The sequence below is a fragment of the Plasmodium brasilianum genome, chromosome 8 (assembly GCF_023973825.1).
Source record: "Plasmodium brasilianum strain Bolivian I chromosome 8, whole genome shotgun sequence".
Taxonomy (NCBI): domain Eukaryota; phylum Apicomplexa; class Aconoidasida; order Haemosporida; family Plasmodiidae; genus Plasmodium; species Plasmodium brasilianum.
The window spans coordinates 1,184,580-1,202,324 of record NC_090121.1 but is presented as its reverse complement, the minus strand read 5'-3'; the positions used below and the strand labels follow the sequence as shown (position 1 = coordinate 1,202,324).

The 17,745-nt window shown below is 28.9% G+C and overlaps 2 protein-coding genes across 2 annotated transcripts; both read left to right on the top strand.

The window, feature by feature from the left end:
- Positions 1–2,541: 2,541 nt before the first annotated feature.
- MKS88_002426 (40S ribosomal protein S11) lies at positions 2,542–3,827 on the top strand (the record flags this gene model as incomplete). The annotated part of the gene is made up of 4 exons (XM_067215434.1): positions 2,542–2,565; positions 2,874–3,073; positions 3,343–3,513; positions 3,737–3,827. 4 exons carry the CDS (start codon positions 2,542–2,544, stop codon positions 3,825–3,827), a joined length of 486 nt encoding a protein of 161 aa, XP_067073861.1.
- Positions 3,828–6,618: 2,791 nt separating this feature from the next.
- Positions 6,619–17,548, top strand: MKS88_002425 (CPSF (cleavage and polyadenylation specific factor); the record flags this gene model as incomplete). Its single annotated transcript, XM_067215433.1, has 10 exons — positions 6,619–14,922; positions 15,386–15,457; positions 15,706–15,779; positions 15,910–15,976; positions 16,170–16,216; positions 16,331–16,402; positions 16,604–16,646; positions 16,730–16,803; positions 16,955–17,257; positions 17,467–17,548. 10 exons carry the CDS (start codon positions 6,619–6,621, stop codon positions 17,546–17,548), a joined length of 9,138 nt encoding a protein of 3,045 aa, XP_067073860.1.
- Between the last annotated feature and the right edge of the window lie 197 nt (positions 17,549–17,745).

Here is a 17,745-nt window from a genome sequence, read left to right as displayed (position 1 = left end):
ATATATATATACATATGTGTGTGTGTGTGTGTACTACTACTCATTGGAAATACGCTAATTATTTGTAGCATGAACATTTTTATCCGACTTTTCCGCTTAATTTGTTTATCATTGTTAAGTTACATGAGAGTTTCAGTAATAGGTGATAACGTAAAACTATTTATTTATCTTTTTAAAAAAAAAAAAAATAATTACAAAAGTTTTTCATATATTATGTCGTGTTTCCTTTATAAATGGAAACAAAGCAATGTATCGAAACTGCAATATTATACACATAGGTGTTTATATATATATATATATATGCACACTTTACGTTAAGGTATATATAGAACAAAATTTCGTTGAAAGTACAAGGAGATATTCACACCTTTTCTCAATGAGCAATTACACAATTTCATTTAACTCCATTATTCATGTTTTTATTAAAATGAGTATTTTGCAAAAAATGTTTAAAAAAAAAAAAAAAACTATTATATATAGGGGTAAATAGTTATTTACTATTTGTTATATGTTATATATATTTGTTAGATGTTATATATATTTGTTTTAAGTTATATATATTTGTTTTAAGTTATATATATTTGTTTTAAGTTATATATATTTATTATTATTGTTTCTTTTGTTTTTCTTTTTTTTCCCTATAATGTTGACTGGCGTTCGTAGGGAATCTGTTTAATGCTTTACACACACACTCAAAATTTTATCATTTATTATCATCAATTCAAAAAAGAAAAATGTTCTTCTTTTTTACAGATAGGTTTGTATTATTATGTGCATACATTTACATACACACTGTTTAGAAAAATACTGAAACAAAGTTGTAAAAAAAAAAAAAAAAAAATTACTAAAATTGAGTATTCTCAAAAATAGAAAAGGTAACAAAACATAGAAGGTACAACTACGTTTCTTCTAAAATAAAGAATACCGTAAATACCTGAACAGTTCATATTATTTTTAAAACAATTTTAATTTTTCCTAACATATGGAAACAATTGATTATTTTTAAACTCTGCTCATATTTTCAAAAATTAAAAAGAAGAATTTTACACAGTAATGGAGAAGTACAATATATATTCATATTTGTACTCACATCATGGAAATTAGAAAATAGTATCCTATTTTGTATTATTTTGATTTATTTTGATTTATTTTGTTTTATTTTGATTTATTTTGATTTATTTTGTATTATTTTGTTTTATTTTGTATTATTTTGTTTTATTTTGTATTATTTTGTTTTATTTTGTATTATTTTGTTTTATTTTGTATTATTTTGATTTATTTTGTTTTATTTTGTATTATTTTTTTCTCCTTTGAACATTAAAAGCGCAAAATTGTACATTTAGCTAGTTTAAATAAAATTGTAACACTGCACATTTTTTTTTGAAAATAAAAAAATACCCTCAGAACTAAAACATCACTTCGTTCATTTACACAATTATATACTTTCCCGTCATATGTCATATATACGTACATTCACATATTATAGGTACTATTAATTGCAATATGAAAACACAGCATTATTAAGTCAACGAGTGAAAAGTATATTCGTTATTTTTATGCGAATATCATTTTAAAATATGAAGCAGTATTTTGTGTATGTATGTATGTATGTACGTATGTACGTATGTACGTATGTACGTATGTACGTATGTACGTATGTACGTATGTACGCATATATACCATTTGTACTATGTATTATTTTGCTTTATCTCATGAAACCATATGTTTTACCGCATTTTTATAAAATAAGCTCATTAAATCCTTTTTTCCCATTACAAATAGAGCTTACTTTATTTTATTACAAATTTAAGCATTCAAGCATTCAAGCAAAATCAAGAATTGAAACAAACAGAATATATATATATATATATATATATATATAATATATATTATAATATATATATATATATAAATATATATACACATATATATAAATATGTATACACATATATATAGTATGTACATTATTGAGGTAGAGTAAGGGGTCAACCCTTTATTTTTTTTTTAAGGAAAAAAAAAGTAAAATGTAACATAAAATAAGTGTGAACATTTTTCTGCCTCTTCTAATTATAGTTAGTGTATATTTGTTTTTTTCATTTTTATGTAATAAGAACTTTTTCATATTGTAATTTATGTTTACATTCGTACTCTTTTTTTTTTTTTTTTTTTTAATTTTTGATAGTATTTATTCTGAAAAATAAAAAATATTTGTATTTTTTATAGTGCCCCGAATATCAATAATAACGCAGTAATATTATATCGTCATCGTTAACGTTTCTTTTTTTTTTTTTTTTTTTAATTTTATAAATTATTTTAAAATATAATAATTTTTCTTATTTTTATTTGTTTTTCTTTTTTCCGTTAATGCATAAATCATTTAAACGCAAGTTTTGAAGAAAACTACTTTATATACGAAATAAGTAGAAACCTAAAAGAACATTTTAAAAGGCTTCAAAAAAAAAAAAAAAAAAAAAAAAAAAGAATCCTTAACAGTATTATACAAAAAAAAAAAAAAAATCCTTTAAATTTCACGTGGAAAAAATGGCTACGACATTAGATGTTCAGGTAATATAAAAATGATTAGAAAATCATACGAAAAAATGGAAAACGAAAAATTATACATGATAAATAATAAAATTAAACTTGAGAAATGAATTAAAAATGTAGAGTATATTTATACATCAACTGTACAGATTAACGATACGTGAAAATAATATTCTATGGTGTTTTATGAATAAACAAAAATTACACGCATTACCTGAAATGTACATGTAAAATAAAAATTTTCTTACCAATAGAATGTATTCAAATGTATATGTTGCATTACGTATTTTTTTTTTTTTTTTTTTCCGTTTCTGTGTAATTATTTATAGCATGAGAGAGCCTACCAAAAACAGGAAGGAGCAAGTTTTTTTAATTCAAAAAAAATAAAGAAAGGCTCAAAAAGTTTTACAAGGTATTGGAAGAAGGTAGGTTTAGGTTTTGCTACCCCGAAGGAAGCAAAGGAAGGAGTCTACGTTGACAAGAAATGCCCATTTACGGGGAACGTATCAATTAGAGGAAGAATTTTAAAGTGGGAAATAAAAAAAAAAGAGAAGCAAAAGAGAAGCAAAAGAGAAGCAAAAGAGGAGCAAAAGAGGAGCAAAAGAGGAGCAAAATAGAAGCAAAATAGAAGCAAAAAAGAAGCAAAAAAGAAGCAAAAATAATGAATAATAAAATTAATATCGTGCGAAAAGTGCACATATATATGTTTATATAGACATATGTACACGTAGTCATCTACATAATTCGCATGCACACATGCATGACATGTTAATGTTTTTTTTTTTTTTTCCTGAACAGAGGTATGGTAATATCAAATAAAATGAAGAGAACCATAATTATTAGAAGAAATTATTTGCATTATGTAAAGAAATACAATAGATTTGAGAAAAGACACAAGAATATTCCTTGTCACTGTTCTCCATGTTTTGAAGTGAAGGAAGGAGATATAGTTACTGTTGGACAGTGCAGGTAGTTAATCTTTTGCATTGTAATAATGTGTTATATGTATGTATATAGAACAATGTACATGTAAATTCTCAATAATTGTGCATATAATAATACCTTCTCAAATTTGTTCATATCATTTTTCTTTCATTCGTTATTTAGTTACCTCGTTGCTTCATTCGTTACGTTTTTATATCCTTTTTTACTTCATTTCTTTTTTACATATTTTATTTTTTTTATATATCAGGCCATTATCAAAAACGGTTAGATTCAATGTGTTGCACGTAGAGAAACATCAAATATTTGGAAGCGCAAGAAAACAGTTTGTTTTGTTTTAATAAAATATTATGCACGTCCACGTACAGTTCATGTGTTTATATTCATATATTATATATATATATGTTTATGAAAACCACTTTTCATTTTATATTTACGCGATATATAGAAAGCTTTATGTAGTTACTGCAAAAGACCAATTTTTTCTTTTTTCCATGCATTAAAAGGAAATTTTTAGTGCTCAATAAATGTAAATTATTAAAAGAATGAAATTTATAAGTCCAGTGTAGGAATATTTTTTAATACCAAATAGTCATTTTTATTTTACTTGCAAATTTTTTAATTCTTAACTTTTATTTTTAAATTTTAAAAAAATTTCCAAAAAAAAATAAAGGCCATATATACATATATATATGTACACAAACATATATGTATATATATATATATATATATTTATGTAAAGAGCTTGAACGTACTCTTTTTCGTAAACAAAATGAATAAACCAACATTTTTAATACAAATTAGTAAAAAGATAAAAAAAAAAAACAAAAAACAAAAATTTCACGTACACACAATGTCTTAATGTAATACATTTTTTCCGCATGTGTAGTAAAAAAAAAAAAAAAAAAGGATCTCTTAACGTTAATTTATTCTTAGTATTCGTTCAAAAACGTGGGTAGTATTTATGTACACGCGCATATCACGCATTTACGTATGTATATGCTGTTTCGTCTGAAACATTATACTATTTAACCATTTTAATTTTTTTGGCATAGCTTGCTACTATTAAATTTACCCTCATAAGGGTAAAAATATTAGCACGTTGAGCTGAGAGAGATAGGTGCACACGCTACGCATATATATATATATATATATTATATATATATATATATATATATATATATATATTTATTTATTTATTTATTTATATTTATATACATGTATGTATGATCATACATAAGCTGGTAGGTTTGTCACTCATAATACATGTCCGTATAACCTTAGCAATATTGAAAAAAATATTCTTATATTCTGATAGCACGAAATATGTGGATAGTATTAATATTTTCATTAATATCGACGGGTGTTCATTGAAAAAAAAAATATATATATTCCTTAAGAATAATGTTTTAAGAGGAATAAATACTTAACAGTCTTTTTCTTTTTTTTTTTTTTTTGAACTAAATCTTTTCATAAAAATTGGCGGAAGCGACATCAATTACGTGAAATAATATTGTCAACTTTGGAAAAAAATAAAAAATCATAAAACACAAAATGCAAAATATAACATTCAAAATATAATATATGGTCTAATAAAATAATTAAGGCACGATTTCTAATTGCTCAAGTGATGGGAAATTAAGGAGTATTTACTCGGCATAGAACGCATTTGTCGGTTTATTTGTTCATATGGCAATAAAATTAGTTTAATTTATTATAATTCAACTTATTTTTTCGACTATTGGTTTATTCCTTATTTTTTTCTTGCACTTTTGTGGGCTTAAAAAGGCATATTAAAGAAACATAGGAAAGCAGTAATCCTCCATAAAAAGTAACCTCATTAAACATTTTATACACTCACCTTTTTTTCTTGTTCTGAGTTATACATATATATACATAATTGCATATATAAATATACATAATTGCATATATAAATATATATAATGCATATATATATATAATGCATATATATATATATAAATATATATATGCATTTACATATTCTTAAACGGATAAGTTCTATTTTTTTTTTTTTATTTTTTTTTTTTTTGAAAAAAAAAAATATATTTGTTTTACACATGTACGATATCTATTCTGTTAAAGCATAACAACCTGAAGCCTAACAGAGAAATAATTACGCTTCAAACTATTTAACATTTCAAATTTTTATCTCACAAAAAATATTTGTTTTTTTCAATGTTTTAAAGGATACTTTCTCTATCCTTACGTGCATGTTTCATCGAGCATATCATAACACAAGTTTGAACTTTTATTTTTTTTGTTTATTTGTTAATTTAAACTAACATTTGCCCAATTTTTTTTTCTTCGTATTTCGCATACACATATGTAAGTGCATGAGTATGTACATGCATATATAAATATGCATACACATTTATAATTGTATTGTACAAATGAAGCTATACGCGAGCATCATGTTTATGCGTATACATGGATAAGTATACATGTACATATATATATTTATATATATATATATGTATATATATACATTGTATATTTTTTTTTTCACGCGTACATTCTCATATACATACTTATATACACTGCAATCATTTATACATTAATTATCCCCGCCTTTCTTCTCCTAGGTATACATGTGCGTTGTTGATGTATACACAGTTTAGTCTTCATTTCGCCATTTCTCATTCATTTTGATGAACTTATGTGTGAAGAAGCAGAAAATTTGAATCAATAAAAAAAAAAAAAGTAAAGGACTAAAGTTGAACAATCATAAATTAAATCCAAAACCAAATAAAGAATACGGTTAGCTATCATCTGGGTGTGATAAAGAAAAAAAAAAAAAGAAAGAAAGAAAGAAATAGAAAATAAGAATTACAAACGTGAAAGCAGCGAAATAACGCAATAAGGTTGTTGTACGAAGGAAAAGAATAAAAGATAAGGAATACAGTATACATAAAGATAACAAAAAAAAAAAAAAAGGAAGATAAGATGATTTAAAAAAGCTGAAACTTGAGTGAAAGATTAAATAAGATAGCAGGGAAAAAAAAAAAAAAAAAAAAGTGCAGAATAGAATAAAGCACAGGAACACAAAGCGGAGGATTACAAATCAGTGGAACTTAAATCAACGCACGAAGAAACGAACGGAACGAGTGAAAAATGAGCATATACCACTTTTATAATAATGCTATACCAAGTACATCAATAAGAACAGCCATTTGCACAAACATAAAAGGAAACAAGAAAAAGTATTTGTTGTATGCATGTAACAACTATTTGAATGTGTGTTGTGTAGATAAGGATGGGTTCACAGATGATTTTAGTAAACATGTCGTCTTTTCCGAAGTGCTAGAATTACGTGAGTACTTACCAGAAAAATTAACAGATAGAGATAAAAAAGAAAATATAAAATCATATGTATTTTTATTAACAAGGAAATATAATTTATTACTTTTAGAATTCGATATAAAGTTAAATGATTTTGTGACGTTGTCCCAAATAAATTTACATGAATTAAATGGCATGCACATTGAAGAAGATATTACATTTCTACTGGACGAAAGACAACGTACAGTTTTGTTTTACGGATATAAAAATATTCTTAAGTATATTTATTTAGATTATGACGATTATTTTAATTTAAGTCGGTTATATACCTTGAGATTAGATGAAGGCCTCATCATAGACATGATATTTGTGAACAGCTACTCCGATGGTTACCACGATGTTGGAATTAATGAAGGGGATGACGATGAGGAGGACGATTACCTAGATAATAGCGACCACGGTAATAAAGACGAATCTATTAACGGCTGTAATTATGAACGTAATGACGATCCTAATAACCACTTTAGTAATGACCACGTCAGTAATGCTCGCAGTAAGGAAGAGGGAGATAGAGGGAGGGGGAGAAGAAATAGTCATAAGGGAAGAAACAACACAGATGAATATTATTCAAAGCACAATTCGAAAGAGTGTGATTACATAAAAAAGAAAAAAAAAAAAAAAAAAAAATTATTAACACGTTCAGCTAATTTGCATATGGAAAATATGACCAAAAATGGAAGCAACAAGAGGGGTTGCATAAACGGCGGTTCTGTATCGTCAACTACTGTTAACAATAATAAGAAAACACATGTTGATGAAAATAGTAGCAATGGTGCAAGTAACAGCATTAATTATGATTACTGCCCCGGTGATAAAAACAATAATCATATTAAATTAACTAAATATAATGCATATGTAACAAAAGAAGAGAAAAAGGAAGAAATAAATTTAAAAAAAAGTGAAATAGATGTAAAAAAAGAATATACTGAATGTACATCTACAATAGAAAAACCTAAAAATCTTTTTTCATCAGATGAGGATAAAGAAGGAGATAAGAGTTTCACTAAAAACAATTATATTGATGAGTGTAGAACTGATCGCTATAATAACAATAACAATGGTAAGTGTAACGATGATGTTGATAGCTTTGATAGAATCCTTAGAATTCATGATTCCCACTCCAAGGGGAAAAGATATAGAAGAAGCATAAGTTCTACTATTTGTATATTATACGATGCAAAAAAAAAAGAATCCTATACATATGAACGGTACATAAGACTTATCCCTTTGTACTCCCTAAGCGATAAGAGGGACATAATCGAGTTCAGTGGAGGTTACGTGGCTATGCACCCTAACAAAATAGGAAATCATCTCGTTAGCGGTGCTAGCGGTGCTAGCGGCATTGACAGTGTTAGTGGTGTTAAGGACATATGCTCCAACGTCTATGGAATTAATAATGGCACGTCGACACAATTGCACGCTCGTGGGATGAATGAAGACAAACCCAAGATCCTTCAGACGTACTATAAGCCCCTTATAGTCGACTCAAGCATAAACAAGCTTCTGTGCTTTGCAAAGAACAGAATATTACTTATAGGTTTTCAATTTATTAACTATATAGATCTAGAAAGTGATAAAGACAAAAATTTCTTTTTAAGCTCAGAGTTAAGAACAATTAGATGTATAGAAAACCTAAATGGAAATAAATTCATTTTAGCAGATGATTATGGTGATCTGTATATATTAACATGTTTATGTAAATCTGAACCAACATCGTATAGGTTAACAAATGAAAATTATAAGGACACTTGTAGAAATATTAACTCAATTAATCTACAGTTTATAGGTACATGTTCAAGGTCGAATGTTATTGTGTCTATTTTTTCAGATATTATATTTTTAGGATCCCAAGTTAGTGATAGTTACTTACTACGTATGCATAACTATCCTATATATGAATGTGAAGACTATGCACCAGTAGAAGCATCTTCCTATTTTACTTTAAACAATTCAAACCTTCTCCCTAATGAAAAATACAGTGGACATATAATTGCTGATACGTCTAATGAGATTAATAGCAAGGATTCGTTTTATCCCTTTCATCATGAAGGAAGGGGTGGGGAGATGTGTACTGTCGGTGGTGTTCCTGGTTACACTCATCGCCATGTTGAAAAAGACGAGGATGTCTATGTAGGGGAAGATGAAGAACAAGACAAGTGTGCTAGTAATTCCATGTATGTCGCTAACTTCAATAACATCCGTAACACCTGTTATAATGAAGATAACCCGAGTGAGAGTCGCATGGTCGGAGCTGACTCGTTCAGAAATATCCAGGATAACATTAATGACGGTATCAATTGCAAAAATATATTCGGTCGAACTAGTATAAAAAACCACAGCAGAGATGTCGATATGCAGGCTAACTACAGTTACAGGAACGTAAATGCAGAGAAGAGAGACACACGCAGATTTAATCACTGCTGTTTTGAAGATAATAATTATAATATGAAAGGAAATCAAAATGATGTAGGTATGACTTCTGACAAACATGACTTTTATAATTTATGGCATACGAAAGAAGGTCTCATGATAGAAAATAAAGCACAGGTAAGGGGATATCCAAGCGGAACGTATGCGCATAATATGGGAAGAAATAAAAAGAGAAAAAAAAGAAAAAAAAAAAAGAAAAGAAAGAAAAAAAAGAAGAAAAGTGGGAGCGAAGTTGGAAGTGCAGGTAAAAGTGGAAATGAAATTGGAAGTGAATGCGGGAGTGAAAGTGTAAGCGAAAGTGGAAGCGAATGTGGAAGCAAAAGTGGAAGCAAAAGTGGAAGCAAAAGTGGAAGCAAAAGTGGATGCGAAAGTGGAAGCGAAAGTGGAAGCGAAAGTGGAAGCGAAAGTGCAAACAAAAGTGGAAACGAAGGTGATAGCGAGAGTGGAAGTAAGAACGAAGGGAAGAGAAACAAATTTTATATCGAGATCCTTTCGGTTATTCAAAATATGGGTCCGATCTTAGACTTTTGTGTAATCAAAAATAAACATGATGAAAAGGAAATAATAACATGTAATAGTTATGGAAGAACTGGATGTATATCTATTATTCGGAATGGATTAAAAACAAATATTATTTCGAAGTTAAGTTTAAATAGAATTACAAATTTATTTGTTGTAAAATATGTAATACATCTAAAAAAGAAAAATAATCAAACAAGAGCAGCAAATACCAAAATGAATGATGTTAAATGTAAAAGGGAAAAAAATGAAAATACATCCGATGTTTTTCCAACTCTAAATGATGAACATAGTGAAAATTATTTTATAAAAAAAGAAGAAATACAATATTTAGATAACGCATACAATGGTGCTGAGAAAGAGGGGGAAAAAGTGGAAGAAGCAGGAGAAGAGATAGAAGAACCGATAGACATTGAAGCGTTTGTATACCTAGATGGTAAGAAAAATGTACAAATCAAAGACATCAATTTGTGCTTTCTAAATAAGTATTATTTTGAAAATAAAAGAGAAATTAACGTGTTGAAATACGCAAATTTTATTTATTTTCATGTGTTCATTATATGTATAACGTACGGTTTTCGAACGAGGATCATCGGCGTGTGCAACGATAGAGAAAGGAAACAAAGGAAACATTACAAAAGGGGAAAAAATAAAAAAGGGGAAGCAGACATAGGCACAGTTAGAGGTGTACGAAATCATGTCCGGGTAGACACAGAAAGAGCTTGTGGAACGAAGAATACACAGCGTGTTAATTTCTCAACCCCATATGAAGAGGGCTGTCAAACGAATGAACACTACTTCACCAAATCACATAGAAAAAATAGCAAACACAATAAAATATTTCTGTGCGAATATGAAAACACAGATATAGATTTAAGGAACAACACGATATACTTTAACGTGTTGAACAATTTTCCTTATCTTGTGCAGGTAACTAATCAAAGCGTTATACTACTGTGTTGTTTGTCATTAAAAAAGGTGCATGCTTTAACATTTAATTTTATTTATAAATTCTGTTTATATAAAGATTATTTCTATATATACTGCAATAACAGTATTAAGGTATATGCAGTTACTGAAAAATCTCTCATCTTTTTGTATGAATATGAATTAAGAGAAACAATTACATCCATGGTCATTTACAAAAGTTTATTAGTATGTGTTTTTAAGAACAAACAAGTAATACTTCTTACCATCAACAAGAAAGGACTAAGTCAATTACAAAAAAGAGAAAATGCGCAATGTGTAAGGAATGCATATATCTTTAGAGAGGTTTTGTTATATGAGCCTAAATGCTCTTTTTTTGTTTTTATATGTGATATTGAATTATTGGAAATGAATGACAATGTTTATCTCTTTATTGGGTATAATAATGGGGATTTGGAATACTTCTTGTTATGCTCCATTAGTGATGTTTGCATGAATAGGAGGAACAGTGGGTTTAGAAGTGATAAACATATGTGTAGCACACATAGAAGTGGTACAGGTGGACGTGGCTACTGTAAACGTAGTAGCTCACATGGACGGGGTACACACAGGAGTACCACGCATGGACATAGTAAACATGTTAATAATAGTAGCTCTATAAATTATGAGCCGAACCAAGTAACCATTTGTCCATTTTATGATGATCAAGCGTCCAATGCTCATTGTAACAACAACCACAGCAGCAACATCAACCACAGCAGCAACATCAACCACAGCAGCAACATCAACAACAATAACAATAACAATAACAACATCAACAACAATAACAATAACAATAGTAGGAATGACAATCGCAGTAGTAGTAACACCAATAATATTGAAAGTAAGGAGAGGAGGGGAAATAATATTGTTGATGAGGGTAAAACCATCCATGACAAGAGTAAGTCGCGTTATGGAGGTATCATAACATATAGTGAAAATAGTGTAGGACAATTATCATCAAAAAAAATTTCAGTTAAAAATGAATATTCCCAGTCAAGTGGTACTCGAACAAATGCTAATATGAACGGAAAGAGATATAACAAATACAACACGAGTAAACAGATTTGTAGTTATAATAAGGCACAAAGAGAGGATAACAATATTTTCAAATTACATAAAGAATTTTTAAAAAAAAAAGAAGCTTCTTTGAAATATGTATACAGTAGTAAAAACCTGAACAGTAAAGAAAATTACAAGTTTAGCTACAAAATAAAAGTAACTGAAGATATAGAAAAAGAAAGGAAAATTAAAAAATGCAAAAGGAAATTACTAAAATATTTATCGCAAAATTATACAAACGTGTTTAAATATTTTGATTTCTATAATTCAACATTTAAAAATGTGCACCATTTGCATAAAGCATGCGTGAAGAATACTCAAGATGAGCTTCTCATCGATTCGAGTTCCTTTTATAACGTCAACGTAACATCGGAGCTGTTTAGAAGCATGGATTGTTTACTGAACAGGAATGTAAGCGCGGATCAGCATTATTATAAAAATGGCACGAATGGGAGATTTAGTCAAATGAGTAGCAGTAATGGGATTGCTAACAATGATAGTAGTGGTAATAGTACCGGTAATAGTAATGGTAGTAGTAACAATGATGGTAATGGTAACAATGATGGTAGTAGTAACAATGATGGTAGTAGTAACAGTAATAATGGCCGAAGCGATGACTATGGCAGTGGTTGCTGCAGTAGAGACCGCTCTGCTTCCGCTAGAACGTTGAAAGGCACCTTAAGGCGTAGTGCTAACAAATCAGAACAGTTGAGTGATAACCATATTAAGAAGAACGTAAAATGCAATAAGCGACTGAAGGAAATGTGCGCTCAAGAGAAAGGAAGAAACATACCACATATATCTGCACGTTATTTAAAGGCAGAAAAAAGAAAGAGGGGGAAATGCAAAGAAATGAAAATTAATATTAAAAAGGCTAATTATTTTTTTCAATTTTTCCAAATTTATGGATTATCCTCTGATGAATCATCAGGTAGCGATATTGTTAATTTTTATACGTTTAAAAGATTAAGAACTAAAAAAAAAGAAAAAGAAAAGGAAAAGGAAAAAACGTATAAAAAGAAAAGCAGAGCAAGTGGCAATAAGACAAAGAACTTGGGTTTGGAAAAAGATATATTTAATAATTATTATTCTTCTCTAAATGTGTCTTCAAGTTCAAATGTAGACTGCATTAATCATGTTTATTGTACGCCCATTCGAACATATGGGAATTACGACGAGAGGTGTGCAAAGGATTTCCACTTGGCTTCCTTCCTAGAGGAGAAAAAAAAGCAAAAGAAAAGGAAGAAGAAGAAGAAAAAAAAAATTAAAATAAAAATGAATAACACCAGTATCAGTAGTAATAATAATAGTGGTGGTAATAATAATAGTGGTGGTAATAATAATAGTGGTGGTAATAATAATAGTGGTGGTAATAATAATAGTGGTGGTAATAATAATAGTGGTGGTAATAATAATAGTGGTGGTAATAATAATAGTGGTGGTAATAATAATAGTGGTGGTAATAATAATAGTGGTGATAATAATAATAGTGGTAATAATAATAGTGGTGGTAATAATAATGGTGGTAGTAATAAAAGCAGAGGTAAGAATAGAAACAGATGTAAAAATAATAGCAGTAGCAATAATAATTGTAGTGGTAATGACTATAATAATAATGGATGTGGTAATAGTAATAATGTTAGTGACAATGTTTACGCAGAAACTATGGAGGGACAGAGAATGGATGCAAAGAAAAAGAATAAGGGGAAAAAACCCCATCCGAATAACGATGATTTTTCAAAAGAATTAGGAGTAGTTGACTTAGAAAAGGATGATAATCAAAACGACAATAGTGGTATGGATACACATGCACAATTTGAATATTGTCGAAGCTTTACCAACAAGAGGAAGAGAGAGAGTAGCAATATTCAGAAGGACTTAAATCGTCTGAACAGATCAGGAAGTTACAATCGAAAAGATAGTATAAGTGAAGAAATCCTACTTGAAGGAACAAAAAGATACAGCAGTAGAGGTGACTGCAGTCATATCGGTAACCCAAGCAGTAGGCATTGCAGTAGGCATTGCAGGAGCCGCTGCAGTAGTCGTAACAGGCTCGGAAGAATTGATAAGAAGGGACTGCTCAATCTCATATTCAAAAGAAAGCTAAAAGAACAATGCGACAATATGTACGTGCAAGAAAATTATGTGCATTCTGATAAGTGCAGCAGTAAGTCGGATGATGTGTCCACAAGTGACTCATCATATTTTGAAAATATGCAGAATGTATTATTTGATGAAAAAATATATCTAAAAAGATATATTATAAAAAGTAAAAAAATTGCATTAACAAATAAGAGAAAAATAAATGTATGTAAAGGGCCTATTAAATTTAAAAAGTTCATAAAAGTATTCACTGAAAGAAAAAAAATGGATATAAATATGAACAATCATTCTGTAAAGAAATATAATTTCCTTTTTGTGTGTTGTGAAAAACCATTGATCATATATTCAAATTTAAAAAAAAAAATATCATTATCTAAATTGTCTATTAAAAATATATATCTAGTTGATCTTTTTAATGATTTTAATTATTTAAATCCATTTCATAATTTTAGTTCATTTAAAAAAAAAAATCAAAACAATTTTTATTTTATTTTTTATGATGGTCAACGGATATATATATCTCACCTAAATGATATTAAAGAAACATTTTTACAAAAAATACCATTCCATAGAACAGTCGAGAAAATAGCTTATCACTCAGAAACTGGTTTACTAATTACTGCTTGTCCTCTAGAAGAAAAACATAAAACAAATAAAATGATGAAACAGATTGTATGCTTTTTTGATCCACTTCAAAATTCAGTCAAATATACGTATATAATTCCCTCCAAATATAGCGTTTCCAGTATATGTATATATGAGGTAAACAAAGATGTATATGCTAATAATACCGTCAATACATTTATTTGTGTTGGTACTGCAAACATTAATGAAAGAATTACGGAGCCTTCTTCTGGCCATATCTACGTTTTTATTGCTAAAAAGAAGGTTAACATTTTTGAAATCAAGCATATATACACCTACAATGTTAACTGCGGTGGTATCACGCACTTGAAGCAGTTCTACGACAAGTTGATAGCGGCTGTCAACAATACGGTAATATGCTTGTGTGTGTGTATGCTCGTGTTTGTATATACTCTTATGGGGATATACTCGTGTGTGTGTATGCTCGTGTTTGTATATACTCTTATGGGGATATACTCGTGTGTGTGTATGCTCGTGTTTGTATATACTCTTATGGGGATATACTCGTGTGTGTGTATGCTCGTGTTTGTATATACTCTTATGGGGATATACTCGTGTGTGGGTATGCTCGTGTTTGTATATACACTTATGGGGATATACTCGTGTGTGGGTATGATCGTGTTTGTATATACACTTATGGGGATATACTCGTGTGTGGGTATGCGCGCATGTACTGCCACTGTTTAAGCGAAGCTTAGAGGTATAATATGTCGCAGAATGCATTCAAAAAATAAAATACGATAGTATGTTACTATTTTATAACCATTTGCTCATAGTTTTATCAATGCCTTATTTTTTTCACCCCCTCTTACAGGTCATTGTCCTTGATATGAGCAACTTCTTAATAAACCTGGAAAAATATATGGATTATTCGAACAACGCCATTGTAAGAATTAAGCTGTGTAGAGTTTTGGCGTTCTGTCATGCATGTGTGTATTTATGTGTGTGTATGTACGTATATATACATATTATATATATATATATATATATAATATATATATTATATATGTATTTTTTTTTTTTCTTTTTTTTTATGCTCATACACGTGCATATACATTTGCACACGTGCCCGCACACTTGTCATCTTTTTCCTTTCCATTTTATTCATCCCCATCAATTTCTTTTTCATATTAGCTAGAGAAGGACGACGCTATTTTGGAGGTAGCTTCCTTCACGCCAAGCTCGTGGATAATGAGTCTCGACGTTTTGTGAGTGGAAAAATACCAGACATGTTTATATACAAATTGCACGTACATTCTAATGTATGTACATCCATGTGCATGTAGAAACCGTAGAAATATTTTACACATATTTGCTTATATAAAATTTTTTTTGCAGGGAAAATTATGTCGTAGTTGGAGATATCATGACATCAGTGACAATATTATCTTACGACTTTAACAACGTAATTAAAGATTATACGTCTTATACTAAATGTGTTGGCTATAATTTAGTCAATATTATTAAAAAAGTGAAAGGATAACAATATATACGTGCACATGTATTTTTTGCACATCGCCAAATTATATACACGTGCATACAACAAGTTCAGATACATTTCTTAATATTTTTCTATCATGTACCTTCCCCAATTTTAGTCTATTTTGAACGAAGTTTGTAGAGACTATTCCAACGTTTGGTGCACGTAAGTGAACATTTTAACATATCTCAATATGCAAGTGACGCATTATTTATGTACATGTTATTCGTATTCCTACATTCATGACAATAATTATTTTTGCACTTTCTCTTTTATTAGATCTGTTTGTGCCTTATCGAAAAGTCATTTCTTAGTTTCTGATATGGAATCTAACTTCCTTGTGTTACAAAAGTAAAAAGAAAAAAAAGAGTACATACGTATATGCATTTTTGTCCACCTCATCACATGAAGGGCGTGCTATGAGGAGACACTCAATATATGCGCGCATGTTCGTGAGTATATATATATATATATATATATGTGCGTGTGTGAATACTTATATATATATTCCTGTGTACACACGCTTCTCATTTTCAATTTTTTTCTTCGAAGGTCGAACATCAGATACAACGATGAAGACTCCTTTAAGCTATCGGTAAATTACCCCTTTGAAAAAGATTTCATATGTACATGTTCATGTATATATAAACATATATCTTCTGTTTTATTAAAATTCAGATGGTATCACAGTTCAATCACGGGAGTGTTGTTAACAAAATGTTATCGGCTTCGTTAACCAACTTAATTGAAGAGTTAGCAAAAATCAAATAAAAGGACAATATGCGCGCGAATAAACTATGTGTGCATGTACATATATACATACATATATATACATTTGCATGTATATGTGTCGTCCCATATTAACCCGTGTTTCCAAATTGCATATTAACATTTTCTTCTCAGAGTGGAAAGTCGAGATGGGATTTTGAGAAAAAATGACAGCATTCTATGTGCATCAAGTGAAGGGTCCATTTGCGCCCTAATTCCCTTTTCGAACTTTGCAAATTTTAAGAGAGCTTTATGTATTGAAATAGCCTTAAATGATAACATATCATCTATTGGAAATTTAAGTCATAGTTCTTATAGAGAATATAAAGTCAGTTTTGCTTCAAAATGTTGTAAAGGTATTGTGGATGGAGAGTTGTTTAAAATGTTTTTTTACATGCCTTTTGAAAAGCAGTTTAAAACGTACATTTATGCGAAATGGTAAGTAAATATAATAAAAAAGTTATACATTATTAATTTTTTTTTTTTTTTTAATCTAGCGCATTTGCTCTTTCTTGTAGTCCTTATAATTGTCCTTCATATTTCCTAATTCGTTGCTTTTTATATTATTTTTAAATATTTTTTTCATGTGTGCTTAAATGCCCCCACACCTTTTCATATTTTCCTTACATGGTGATATTTTTGCACAGGATTGCTAAAAAATTGAACTGCAAATTTGGAACTTTCGAGAATTTCATGTTAGACATAGAAAATTTGTGCAGCTTTCTATAACATGATCATTTGAAAAATTTTTTTTTTTTTTTTTTTTTTTTTTTTACATATTTGATAGATACGCTTACTTATGTGTGCATATACAAGTATATATATTTGCTCTCCCGCAAAATGGAATAATTCTTTGTATGTGATACTTTTTTTTTTTTTTTTTTTTTTTTATTTAATATAATTTTCATTTTTATTTTAATTTATAA